At 39.4% G+C, this 14,360-nt stretch overlaps 1 protein-coding gene across 6 annotated transcripts in view; it reads left to right on the plus strand.

Moving 5' to 3' along the window:
- lrp8 (low density lipoprotein receptor-related protein 8, apolipoprotein e receptor) overlaps window positions 1–14,360 on the plus strand; it is a 196,917-nt gene that overhangs the window by 160,891 nt on the left and 21,666 nt on the right. For all 6 annotated transcript variants that reach the window (XM_031283863.2, XM_031283864.2, XM_036006980.1 and 3 more), the window contains exons 11-14: window positions 2,531–2,755; window positions 4,508–4,626; window positions 6,161–6,300; window positions 13,943–14,084. In XM_031283863.2, the coding sequence (XP_031139723.1) occupies window positions 2,531–2,755; window positions 4,508–4,626; window positions 6,161–6,300; window positions 13,943–14,084 (626 nt within the window). The remainder of the gene's footprint in view (window positions 1–2,530; window positions 2,756–4,507; window positions 4,627–6,160; window positions 6,301–13,942; window positions 14,085–14,360) is intronic.

Raw genomic sequence — 14,360 nt, forward strand, 5'->3', positions numbered from 1 at the left:
CTGGCAGGTAGTGGGTGGGGACTTCTATCATCTCAGTTGAGCCATATGCTCTCTCTGATTTCACTGCCTCAATAATCACCACCATTACTCATCTGCCCACGCACACACGCACATATCCATACGGCCACACAAACTCAGTGATACACTCAAGGGCTTATGTACAGAGAAAGGACAAATTAACTCTAAATTAATTAATTAATTTGTCATGTTGAACTTTACTTTGAAAGCAGCAAATAAACACAAATGGGCAGCAACAAGTGATTTTGTACAGTTGAACCTGCTTGGTTGTGTTTGCCTCCCTGTCATCCCTTAAAAAAATGATATTTGTATACATCCAAAAGTATAAAAGTATACCATCGGCTCAATACATGTAAGCTGCTGATTTTCTGTTGCATGATATCATTTTGAAGGACAGTCATACAATCAAAACTTTTTTTTATGCAAGCACATTTTAGATAATCTGCTCCTTTTGAGTTCATATGCTCCACAAATCCAAGGCCTTCTTAATGGCATAATGCTGCATAGCAGCTATGTCACAAGTGCTAAATATGGTCTATTCCTCCATTTACCTTGCCTAGTTCCAGATCTCTAAATTGCTGCCCACATTTCCCATTTAATCAGCCTTTTATAAATTAACAGCTCATTAATGGTTGTTTCCCCGATTTAGAGAGACAGTTGACCACCAATCAGAGCTCAGTAGGCAGAATAAAGAATGGTGATGTCATCTTCCTTCATAGCTAACTTGCTACCAAGCTACATCCATGAAAGATAGCGACAGAGAAATGGCCACAGAAAATGGTGACAAGCGTGGATGACAGTTACAAGCTTGTTCTAAGTCAACTAACAGAAATAACAACTCTTACATCAACATATTACTTTGATCTTTGTGAAAAGCATTAAGTTAACTGCTCTTCGCATATGCTACAGCAACTTCTGTGTGACTGTGGTTATTCTTTGTACCTCTTTATTACTTAGCTGCTCATATATATTTGTTTCAAGAATTAATTACTGTTTTAAGAAGCTAGATACCTTCTAAATGCTAAGAACATGACTGATCACAGACTTTACCCAAGCTTCTTACTTTCCAGTGTAGTACATTTTCCTCTGATAAGGAGCATTTTTCCATATAGAAATAGCTGTGCATTTAAAAGTAATTCATCCTCATTTCACCCTTACTGCAACTGTGTGGTTTTCCAGGCTAATTCATAGTGATTAGCAAGCTACGGGTCAATGACTTGTTAACTTCTCCCTGTGATGGAGATGTCTGTTGCAAACAATAATATAGCCAATTAAAGATGCAATCTGCTCAGTGGTCTTGGACTCATCCGTCTCTGTCTTATTTCTTACTCCAGTCCGCCCCCTATTCATGCCTCCAACCTGTTCATCTCGGTCTATCTGAATATTTGTAACTAAGAACAAGGACGTATTGAATAATACTGATACTCTCTGAAAGTAATTAAAAGTGTGTCCAGAAGAATTTGTACACTAGGGTGTGTAAAGAAACATTATGATAAGATGATTGTATTCGAAAGGCATATCATAAACTATACGTTGCAACACAGGATAAAATACACAGTGTGATATCTTTTATACTTTTTTATCCCACACCTAAATAGACCACTGTTGCACCAATTATGATGGATTTCATGCACGTCCACTTTGCTGCTCCAGCCCTCATTTTAATATGATCTCTGAGTGAGAGACAGGTGTTGTTAGAAACCTTGGGATACAAGAGAGATGCCTTCGAATATCCATCACAAGACAGCAGCAGGCTAACTTTCCCCACCATAAATGATGATGTCTGCGGTGGCAACAATGACACAACCAACACAAGCTGCTTCCAAGTCCCTCACTCATCATCTCAACATGTCCACCTCATTCCAACTATCTCACCAGCCTTTAGTTAAGCTGCTCCTACCATCCGTATTTCTTGTCTTCATTCTGGTACGGTTTGCTAACGTGACATAAATTGGGACATTGGGTTTCCCAACCTTCTAATAAGGTTGTCTTGTATTGTCTTGTTTTATAGCCCATATGTAGTGAAGGCAATAATGTGCAGAGTCAGAAAATGTTTATGTAGGGAAAAGAGAAAAGCAGAAATGGGGACAGGAGATTGGACAGACAAGTGGGAAGGAGGAATAGAGAACGATTCAGAAGATGAGAAAGGAAGTCGGGGGGGTTGGCAAACACCGAGAAAGAGGCAGGTAGTTTTGTAAGCTGCGGATAGATAAAGACAGACTCTTTCTCCCTGGGAGGTGCTGTTTGGTGGGAGGCTTGAGGTTAACTATAGAGGTGTCAGGTTTGAGACATAGCATTATCTAGAGTGAAGAGTACCTGTCCCCCACCATACGCAACTAGGTATCTAAGGCATGTAGTACACTCAAGTCTTTCTTCACAAGAAAAGGAGTCCAGCATTGATCTAGCAAAGTACATGGATAAGTCTTATGTTTCCCTTTTTCCTGCCTCTTTCTTGGGTATTTCATAATTTCCACAACACGGACTGACACAGCTCTTCTCTACCACCCACCAGTGCTTACATCAACAAGGCCAGTGACTCCTCACAGCAGGTGACCCTCATCGATTCGCTCCACTCCCCCGAGGGCCTGGCCGTTGACTGGGTCCACAAGAACATCTACTGGACTGACTCTGGCAACAAGAGTATCTCCGTTGCCACAGGAGATGGCAGGAAGCGAAAAGTGCTGATATCCACTGAGCTGAGCGAGCCACGGGCCATAGCAGTGGATCCACACCAAGGGTGAGTGGGAGTTTTTTGACAGATGGACAAAGCATATGAAGATGGCAAAAGAGTTGAGGGAGAGGTAGGGAAGGATGGAGGCAGCGGGAAAGAGAGGGTGGCCGGACAAGCCTGTGGGCATTATTGTCATCTCTGAATAGGGAATGTTATTATAGAAAACATACATTTTGTCTAAAAGTAGGCTTTTAACTTACCATACCAACACTCTTTGTAGTGCTGCACCATTCTATTAAGGTTAAGCAGCTTAACAATTATTTGGAGATGCAATGTGACTCTTGTCTGCTCTATCTGCGGCTTTCTCTTTGTCTCGGATGTCTTAAGTTCCCAAAATAACTCTTTTCACAACTCTACGAAGCTAGGCTAGCATAAAACTAGGGCTGTCAGCATTAATGCGTTAATCGCAATGCGATTAAGGGCTGAGCACAATGCGTTAATTTTTTTTAATCGTATTAATCACATGCCGCCATTTATTAATTTATTTTCACTTCACTCGGCTTTGCGTCGTGCCTAACAGGCTACTATTTTGCCGTACTTCCTCGTAACACATCCTGCTGCTGCAGGAATAGCAATGCGGATTTCGGTGCCTCATTCTGGTGCCACTGATATGTCTGCACTACTCTCTGATGCTCTGAAACAGACGTAACAGGCAACAGAAACATTGCTGCACGTGACGCTAGTTAACACTATACTCGACAGCAGCTAACGTTAGCCTACCACTAGTAGCTAGTAAGTTTGACTGTATTTCACTGTAGAGGATTCTGACACCGGGATGTAACAATCTGCAGCTGCTGTTGTCGGAAAAACACAGACGGTGCGTTCAATGAAACTGGTAATTTACAGCCTCGTGGTGCATTCAAAGTTGTTGTTAAATGCCCTTTTCCCATCTGGTGGTTGTTTTTGTCATTCAACAGCTATTTACTAGTGAAATAAGTTATTGTTATAGTGATTACATTATTATTAAACATTTAATTTTGACGATATGGCCTTAGCAATAAACAAGCCATTCTTTAATGTCGCCAACTGTTTAGTACCCTTCTTTTTTTTTTACTTTCTTAAAAAGTATCGGTTCAGGCACCGTTAAGGCACCCGTAGCGTTTTAAAAGTACCGCTTTAGCATCGGTATCCAAACCAAACAATACCCAACCTTAATATTGCCTCTAGATTCAAATCTGTGACTAGATTAAATATATAATAAACAAATACAAATCTTAAAATCAAGTTCATAAAGTCATTTTCTTTGCATTCATTTGATTCCCAATCGAGATACACTGGTAAGAATTTCTTTCCATTGTTAATATGTACTTAAAAACAGTTCTGAAATGCAAAATAATTTTAATCATGTGATAAAACATGTGATGAACTATAGAAATTCAACGATTAATCACGATTAAGAAAATGTAATCGTTTGACAGCCCTACATAAAATACATGCAAATTAAGCTTACACACAAACACAGACACACACATTTAAAAGTGGCCCAAGTTTCCAGTACCAGCAGTTTTTCACAGTATCTACTTTCCTCAAGTGTCTTCAAGGTCTGTTTCAGAAGTAAAACTATTTGATTTTGTAAAGAATATAAGATAGACTACAGGAACATTGTGTGAGTACAGTATATTCAGTCGCATATTAGTTGTCTTCTAAAAATTGACTATGACATTGCACATACAAAAAATTCACTGCTCCTGAAAAGGGGCTCTTTTCATCTTTTTTACTGAATCCATGTCTATTTTATTTGTATGTGTCTTTCCACAGGTTTATGTACTGGTCAGACTGGGGAGGTCAGGCCAAAATCGAGAAGGCTGGGATGAACGGAGTGGACCGACAAGTTCTGGTGTCCGAACACATCGAGTGGCCCAATGGAATAACCCTGGGTAAGAAAGGACAGAATACATGTAACTTTGAACGCGCAAGGCTCACTGAAGAGGTCAGAGAAAACTATAAGATGATACAGGGACAGGGAAATCAATCTAAGCTGTTTTATAAACTAAGTTATTATGCTGATATTGGTTTTGGAGAGAGAGGGAAAAAAGGATCTGAGTAAATACAATTCAAAGAAAGAGACAAAGAAAAACAAAAGAAAGAGAAACAGCAAGAGCTGCAACCCCTGAATAGCTTTTATTGTTAAAGCTCAGTTTGTGTCTGGCTCTCATCAATCAAGCCAGCGAACACGGGCCTCCAAATTAATAAGCCAGACGCTCTGTGCCGTCAATACCTCCCATCATCCCTTTCAACTCCCTCTGCGGCACCAACCAATTTCTCTCAGCTCTCCTTGCCTGAGGAGAAAGAGAGGCATGGAGTTGCCACACTCTGTGGAATTGAGGTGTCACTACATTTGTATGAAAAAAAAATATTTTTAAGGCAAATGAGAGAGCTGGCCAGACCGCTGTGGAAGAAGGGGTGGATTATTTTCCCTTGGTCATGATTTCATACAGAACAGCGAACAGAACAGATTGTCTGAGTCATGAGAGGTGAAAATAAATGTTTTTTTTTTGTTCTTTTTCTTCTTTGCCATGATCATGTTGAATCAGTTCCTTTTTTTACAGTTTTCTCTGACTTGCCTATTTATGTAATATGCATGTGATCACACTCCCGCTTTTTTAAAGTAGACTTTTGTTTTGGATTTCCTTGTCATATTAAAAGGGAAATAACAGTGTTGTTACTGCCATCATTTTGCCAGTCTGGAATGTTACCTGAATGTATGCTAACAAAAACTTTTTATTTTATTTGGACAATGTTTTCTTGGACAATGTTGTTCAGAAAAAGTAATTGTTTTCTGCTCAACTTTTACCTAAGGGTTTAACGGCTGATTGAAATTGATGCTTAATTTGAGAGGAAAGATGTGTAAAAATACTTTATTCTGCACACCTGTTAAAAGCAAAGTCATATTTGGATTATGTCATTTGCTGTCAAATTTGATGGAAACTTCAAATTCTAAATCTAAATTTTCAAGTCAACCACAGCGTTTCTTTGTTGTCCATAGCAAGAGCACAGAAATGGAGTCCTAAAGTAAACAACATTGGGGACCGATACATGGTGATAGAATTGTAAAACAGCAACGTTTTCCTTTATCTTAACTCCAGCAAGATTAGTCAATTTGCTCAAGGGCACATATATTTTTCCCCGCAAAGAAGTCAACTGGCAATATTACAATCACATCTGTGTTTTCTCAGCACAGGGCCTCAGTCGTCATGTCAAAGAAGATTGATGGTGTGGCTACTGGGCCATTACATTCATATACCTCTCACCCTAGGCCTTTTCTCGTGAAATGACCTCTCTCTCTCCATTTATCTCCATCTCTCCCTCCTTTTTTCTCTTCCTTGGTTTTGCTCTCTCTCTCTCTCTCTCTCTCTCTCTCTCTCTCTCTCTCTCTCTCTCTCTCTTTTTTTTCCTCCTCCATCTTCTCAGACTTGTCTAACAGGCGTCTGTACTGGGTGGACTCCAAGTTGCACCTGCTGTCCAGTGTGGATCTGAATGGGGACAACCGCAAAGTGCTTCTGTCCTCCCATCACCATCTGGGACACCCCTTCGCCCTCACTGTGTTCGAGGTATGGAAGGATCTCTCAGAATGCTGGTTATTTGTTTGCAGAAGAAGTCAAACTTACTTTTACGTATTATCCCATTAAATACAGATTGTATACATTTTTTTACTACTACTTAAATATTTCCCATTTGCCAGAGCACACCAAATGATTTAGATTGGTTTCCTTCCTTCAATGTAACGGTTGCTTTTATGTTGCTTTTGGAATTCTCTTGCCACTCTTGCCTAACCTTTATGAATAAGGGTTCTCTTAAGCAGCCAAATATCCAGTCTTGGGTATTGTGGGTTTCCACAAGCAGTCAAGCACATTTTAGCATTTGAAATATACAAGAGCCCCACTGCGGTATTTGCCTTAAAAAATATATATTCATCCCCCTTATTTAGCCAGATGTGAAATATCTTAATCCTATATATATATATTTATATATATATATATATATATATATATATATCCTGAACAAATTTTGGCATGAGGATAAAATCAGTTTCAAGCCAGCATAAATGAAACTGAGCACAATATTAAAAGAAAACAAGGGAATGCTAACCTCGAAATACAATATATTTATTTTCAATTTCCCACAGTGGATTGCCTGCACAATGCCAAGTGTTTGCAGGAGGTCTCTACCTCAAAGGCAAACAAAATGCTTACGTCCTTTTTTGACCTCCAAAGGTAAATAGACACAGAAAAATAGGTCTGTCCTCACTTATCTTTGCCTCCTCATATCTTGTTTGTTGATTCCCATCTTGGCAGTGTATTTTTAAATTTTCGCTGAGCCAAACTTAAAGGGTAACTACTGTTTATTTCAACCTGGACCCTATTTTCCTATGTTTTTGTGTCTAAGTGACTGATTGGAACAACAATCTTTGAAATTGGTCCAGTATTAAGCAAGATCACTGCAGTCTGCTTCGGCGAAACAAGCTACAATGTAAGTTAATAGGGCAATTTGTCCAGCTTGTATTTACCTTCACAAAAGTGCTCGTTTTACCACTGACAGGCTCAGATTATTATTCTAAGTGTCTGACAACATTATAGAAAGGATTTCTTATAGAGTAAGATCCTTTTTTTAAACATAAAAACATCTGCGAAATTGCGTTCGCTTAACCCACTAGACTCCATGATACTAAACAGTAATGAAGTAATTTTAGCATCGTAAGATACACTTCATTCAAAGTCGACAGAAACAAAATAAAACTTTTCCAACCATCACAACTCTAGTTTTGGTTGAAATAAACACATAGTTTACCGATTCACATGTGAAAATATGTTTGTTCTATACACGCTAAAAGTATTGATTTTTTAAATAGAGTCTGGTGGGTTTAGCACTAGCAACTTCACAGCTGTTTCTGGTTAAAGAGAAAGGTCTCAGAGATGTTTTCCAATCCAATCCAACTTTATTTGTAAAGCACATTTAAAACAACCAGGTTGACCAAAGTGATCATTGACATGATTTCGGACAGATTATAAACACACAAGTAACAAAAATGAACATTTAAAACAAGTAACAAACTAGGGCCCTAGAGGGAGGCTTGGTTAATACCTACATATAAGGCATTACAGTAATCCAGGTGAGTTGTGATAAAAGCATGTATAACCCTCTCAAAATCAGTGAAAGATAAAAATGGCTTCAGTTTGGTAAGCAGCCTGAGTTGAAAGAAACTAGCTTTTTCAACAGAATGTATCTGCTTCTCTAGTTTAAAATCACTATCCATCTTAACACCAAGGTTAGTTACCATGGACTTGACATATGGTGTCAGGGACCCAGGTCCAATTGAGAGGCGCCAAGAGAACTGCTGGATCTAAATAGTTTTAAAGGTCTATCTCTGATGGGATCCTTTCCATAATGTTGTCAGACACTTAGAATATTAATCTGAGCCTGTCAGTGACAAAACAAGCATTTTTGTGAAGGTAAATACAAGCTGGACAATTACCCTATTAACTAACATTGTAGCTTGTTTCGCCACTGCTGACTGCAGCGTTCTCGCTTAATACTGGACCAATGTCATAGATTATTGTTACCATCAGGCACTTAGACACAAAAACATAGGAAAATAGGGTCCAGGTTGAAAAAAACGGTAGTTACCCTTTAAGCATTGGACATGAGTTTTAGCCGTTATTTTTTAACTAGAGTTGTCAGAGAGATTGACTGAGAAGAAATGTGAGATGGAGATGTATAGTAGCAAGAGCAACCCAGAGAAGGAATCCATTTTCAAGGACTGACCAGTGTAGAGTCACAGGAGAGTACAGCAATCGATGAAACTAATGTGGGTGTATTTATTAAGGCAGGAGTGAGTCTGTTAGAGCCCATCAAGTATAGATGATGTGGAAAAGAGAAGCAGAGGAGAGCAGAGCGAGGATGAAGGCCAGAAAGAGGGAGGTGAAATGTGATCAGTAGGATGTGCTTTATCCATTCCTTTCTTTGCTGCACACACTGTGATGATGAGAAGCAAAGGGAAGAGGGGATATCAATCATGTCCAGCTGAGTGTGCCTGCATGTGTGCTCGGATGCGTATGTGTTAAAAAAAAAAAAAAAAAGGCAGGCAGGCAGTGAAAGTTCATCCCTGGAGATTAATAGCCCTCAGCTCTTCTGGTCTTTGTTCTGTTCTGGTTATGATACAGACCAAATTAAAAATCCTTTAGCGGTGCAGCAGATTGTCTTGGTCCCGACAGACTGATAATGGGAAGTTTGTTTCTTTGGAGTTCCCTGGTTCAAGTTGTGAACTGAAACACTGAACCTTTTTTTGTCCATTTAATTTAGTTTGTGTCTTATCTGGGAAATTAGCCTCAAGGGAGCATTTTTGATTCAGGGTCTGAGTCTGTGTTAAACTGCTTACTCGGCTCGGTTTAGCCCAGTTGTGTGACATGCCATACTTTACACTAGATACATGTAATGGTCCAATTTTGACCCCTTCTGATTCAGTAGTACTAAATTGACAGTGATTACAAAATAATTGTTATTTTTGATGAGGTGTATGCCACAATGCCATATGCCGTTGGTGATTAACAATAAATTAATCAGCAACTATTTTGATAATGAATTTATCATTTTAGTCTTTTTTTAAGCAAAAATGCCAAACCAAGTTTCTGGTTCCAGTTTTTTCAAATGTGAGGATTCAATGTTTCTTTTTCTATTTTTATCATATATGACAGTAAACTAAATATCTTTGGGTTTTGGACATTTGATCGTATTAAAACTTTCCAAATGAATACATTATCTCTGGCTGTAACAGGCATTTTTCTCTATTTTCTAAAATTGCATCGACCAAAACGATTTATTGAGAAAACAATCGGCAGATTAATCGCTACTTAAAATAATCATTAGTTATCTTTATATATAAGAAATGTTCAGAAAGTAACATTTTTACATTACATGTCATTTAGCTGACGCTTTTATCCAAAGCGACTTACAATTGCTATATATCAGAGGTCACACACCTCTGGAGTAACTAGGGGTTAAGTGTCTTGCTCAGGGACACATTGGTTGATGTATCGCAGTGGGAATCGAACCCCGATCTCCCACACCAAAGGCATGTGTCCTATCCACTGTGCAATCACCACCACATATAGCTTTACTCTTCTCATTAAGGTTAAATGGGAAGATCACAAAAACAACATGTACAGGGTCATATGTAAAACTTTGTGCAATTGTTGGCAATTATTGTGAGTGGGATTAACCTTTCCTTACATTCATTAATACATAAGCATACAATCACCACATAGGCATTCCTTTTCTATTCATACCCAAACAATAGGTCTTTTGAGAATGTGAAAGATATGAGGTTTTACAAATTTGAGTTTTTTAAGTATGTCTTATGGCCTGCACAACCCCTTGTATTTAGTATATTAAGTTATTCCACTTGAGCATATCATCTGCAAACTTCAAATCAATGCTGACTTTCTTAACACTTCAGGGGAAAGACACAGGGTTCCTATATCAAAGTCTGAAAACCCCACCACCACCGAACACACGCATACAAACACCTCCAGTCAGTGTCCACCCCCTGCCTCAACACCAAACCCTGAGGAAATATAGATTGCAGAGGCATGCAGAGAATAGTGTTTTCTCTTTCTCTGGCTTTAGTATCATTGCATTACTTTCATTACTTTTTCCCATTCTTAGAGAAGAAGATGAGATGAGTTTGGCAATCGAAAGAAAAACAGTCAGGAAGAAAGAAAAACAATGGTGCAAAGGCACAATTGGATTTAAACAGGTACCAAAGGCCCTGCACACCCGCACAGGTGTTTTCATTTATTTGATTTGATTCGACCTCTGCTCAGGTTTCAGGTGGGTGGAGCTATGCTGGGAATTACATGACTTCACCAAACTACAGTTTACAACAAACTAAAGCGGCAGTCACATGACAAAGTGACATTCGTTCGTCCACATGAAATTGGTGGGGCCAGAAACTTGGTGACATAGTGACTACTCGCAGGGCTAGTTGGTGAACTGCTGTAGATGGCAAGCTAACGGTTAGCTCGCTAGCCAGCCCAGCTAGGATAACACTAGTCAGTAAAAACAGCTTTCAGAACCTCTTCTGGCATTTTATCCACCATTGCATACCAGTTCCTTAGAAAAAAAGTCATTCAAGATGGAAAATAAAGCCCTAGGAGATGCTAACATGGGAACAATCAGTTAGCAAACTATGTAGCTTGTTAGCTTAGCTTGGTCATTAATTAGACAATAAGTTCACAGAGTAATCAAAAGACACGGGAGGTTAAATCAAAGCAAATGGTGCAACAGAGCTAATAAGCTACAATAACTTCCTCTATTTTGGACCCTCCATCAGAATTAATTGATTTCATCACAAAATGTCATAGTTTTAAATCCTGGGTAGGCCTTTAAAGTCATATTTAAAATTGCATACTGTAGCACCCAGCACCAAAAAAGGATACACTGTCAAAAGTCTGACTGAGATTATGAGGAAAATACTGACTGTATAGACGGTAGACAGTGTGACTTTGCTTGTCAAAGTCAGCCAAAGCTGGTTGGTACTGACACCAAAAAAGGACACACATTTATCAGTCACACAGGGATTAGTCTCGCTTTGCAAGACCTTCCTTCACAGTGCTGCGAAGCACACACTGGTTTATTGGCATGTCTTTAAACCAATCACAATTGTCATGAATGGCGCTTAGCACTAAGCTCCAGTGCCGCTGCAAAATAGCCTCGAGAAGGAACTTGTTTTGGTGGAACATGTGTACGTTGAAAAGTAGTTTTAGTCATGCAACAGAAAAATTCTACAGATAGTCTAGCTAGCTGTCTGGATTTACTCTGCAGATATCTGAGGAGCAGTTAACCATAGTCCTCATAAATCGACCAGAGTTTAAAATTAACGTTAGCATTAGACAACCGAAATCCGGCCGAAAAGAAGTCCAGAAAGTGGAAAGTCGTGGATATAGACTACACAGGGATCAATTAAATGAATGACAGTCTAAGTGAATATTGAAATTGGATCTACTTGAGTAAAATGTCAGTCAAGCCTTATCTGTCAACACCCACAGTCCAGATAAGAGGTCTTATCAGCTCAAATAACTAGAAACACCTGTGTGGGTGTGCCATGCATGTGAAAAGGCTTTAACACTCTTCTGCAGCTTAGTGGAGATTAACGCAAAATGTGTCCTCATATCATTCGGTTCGTACACAGATTTAACACCAAGCATTTGTTCATAACTTCGGCTGATAAGAACAAATAAATACAAATAAAACCCTAACAATCAATGGCTCCGAAAGTTGAGTGTTGGCTTTGTTTGAGCTTTCGTTTGTAGTTTTCTGGCATGACATCTAAGTATCAGGCAGATGTGTCAGTCAAAAAGGGCTCAGCATTTGTTATAAGGTCCTTCTGGGACAAAATCATGACAAAATCATCAAAGGCTTTTCTCTCCTTGACCCGTAGAAGACTTCGTATCCGTTTAGATGTAGTCTCACCCTCTTGACAACCACAGACATACACAGCTATGACTGAAGTGATGCAATGTTGTGTCAGGAGAGCTTTTGCACGTGCCTGTGTCTACAGTATGTTCTGTGTGTGGAAGATTCACCTTGATCTAGCAATGAAGAGCAATGACCTTCTTAGGTCTGCATTGCTGTTTGAAGCTTTCAATGTGAGGAAAAGGTGACAGATGCAGAGATTGACAGTAGAGAAATTGAAAGAGAGAAAAACAGAGGCAGAGACTGACGGAGACCGAGAAAGACATCCACAGAGACAGAAAGGCAAAGGGAGAGATGAAATGATAGATTTGAGTATTGCTTTATCAACATGGCTGATATTTGTCTTTCACTGTTTCAGTGCTGCTGTCATATAAGTAAAGGTTATCTGAATCTGAGTGAAGTGGAGATGGAGCGATAGAGAGCTCAGTGAAAGATGGAAAAGGAGAAAGTGAGAGAAAGGTTAAATCAGCTGATAACCCAGCACACATGGAGAGTGTGGATTACAGCTATGACTGAAGCAAACACAGAGATACACACGTACATATACACACACACCAGGCAAATCTGTGGCCAGACCCTTACAGGTCGGTGCCCTTTAGAAAGACCATGCAACTGTTAACACAAGCTCAGTCTAATGAAAAAATGCCTATACAGGCCATCTTTCCATCTCCCACTCACCTCCTGATTTTCTCTTGCTGTCATTTAGTGTGTTTCTTAATTGATGTGTGTCTGCATAGATGAAGCAGTCTGCAGTTGCCATGGAAACCAATTGTCATAACCATTTGTGCAGCTTATACTGTAGTATCCCTAAAGAGAATTGTGAGTAAGTCTTAGAGAGAGGAAGAAAAATCGAAAGCAAGAAAGAAAAAAGCTTAAGTGAAAGTTGAGACAAGCTCAACCTTATGCAAATGCAAATATGGTGTAGTTGCCACACAGGTTATTACAACCCCTGCTTTCATCACGCGAGGCACAATGGCCCGAAAAGTATTTTTGCCATACGCAGTCATTGGAAAAGAAGCGACCGTAACATGGTGAACATTTTTTAGATATGCTACAAACAGTGTTGGGGAAGTTACTTTTAAAAAGTAGTGTTTGCTCGTTACTCGTTACTTCTTAAAAAAGTAATCCGTTACTTTACTTAGTTACCCCCTATGGAAAGTAACTTTTTACTTGTTACTTTTACGTTACTTTTAAAAGCAGGGTATGCATGAGCCCATCTCCACCGCATCCATCTGTGAGGTTGTCAGCTTTATGTCTGCCTGGCTCAGAGCGCCGGCCAGCAAAAAGCCACGAAGCTTAAAACGCTCTCAAAAGTTAGCTTTGGCTGCTTCTCGCTTGCCATGATTGCTCTGCTACGTTACACTACTTTTTACCCGAAAAAGTAGTTACGTTACAGTAACGCGTTACAAAGTAACAAAACTGTAACGCGTTACACCCAACACTGGCTACAAACACATTGTACACCCAGCCAAATGTCGAACTACGTCCAGCTTTGCACTGATAATAAACCCAAGTTGTTTTAAGCATTTACAATAATTTACCAGTGTTTTTTCTCAAGAGAAGAAGACTCCCTGTGGAGTTAAAAAAAATATATTTTTTTACTGTTGAAGCCCACTTTTGTTATCTTCAGATATTACAGCTTTTGTTCTGTCTTTTCTTTTTTTTTTTAACTTGTGTGTACTGATGTATTTCTTTAAAGTCTCTCTCTCTGTTTTTATTCAGGATCACATATATTGGACCGACTTGGAGGATGAAACGATATACAGTGCCAACCGACTGACGGGACATGATGTGGCAAAGGTGGCAGAGCATCTCAACAACCCCCTGGACCTGGTGGTGTTTCATGAACAGAGGCAGCCTAAGGGTAAGACATGCAGCAACAACAATATGACATGGACATGTTTGGTGCTTCTTTTTTTCTAGGCCTGTAGCAGCCACAGCGAACTGATTAGAAGAGAAGCTACAGGTGATGGGCTTGAATTGCAAATTGGGAATAATGGGCTCTGATCATAGTTGCTCCATGTACCATGTACCATACCTTATACATCAAACTATGAAGTTCGGCACTCTACTCAACTCTACTTCTCTGTTCCGCAAGTTAAAAAAAACAATTGGCAAAAGAGCTTTTAAGTTTAAGGCT

This window comes from Sander lucioperca, chromosome 11 (genome assembly GCF_008315115.2).
Source record: "Sander lucioperca isolate FBNREF2018 chromosome 11, SLUC_FBN_1.2, whole genome shotgun sequence".
Lineage (NCBI taxonomy): Eukaryota > Metazoa > Chordata > Actinopteri > Perciformes > Percidae > Sander > Sander lucioperca.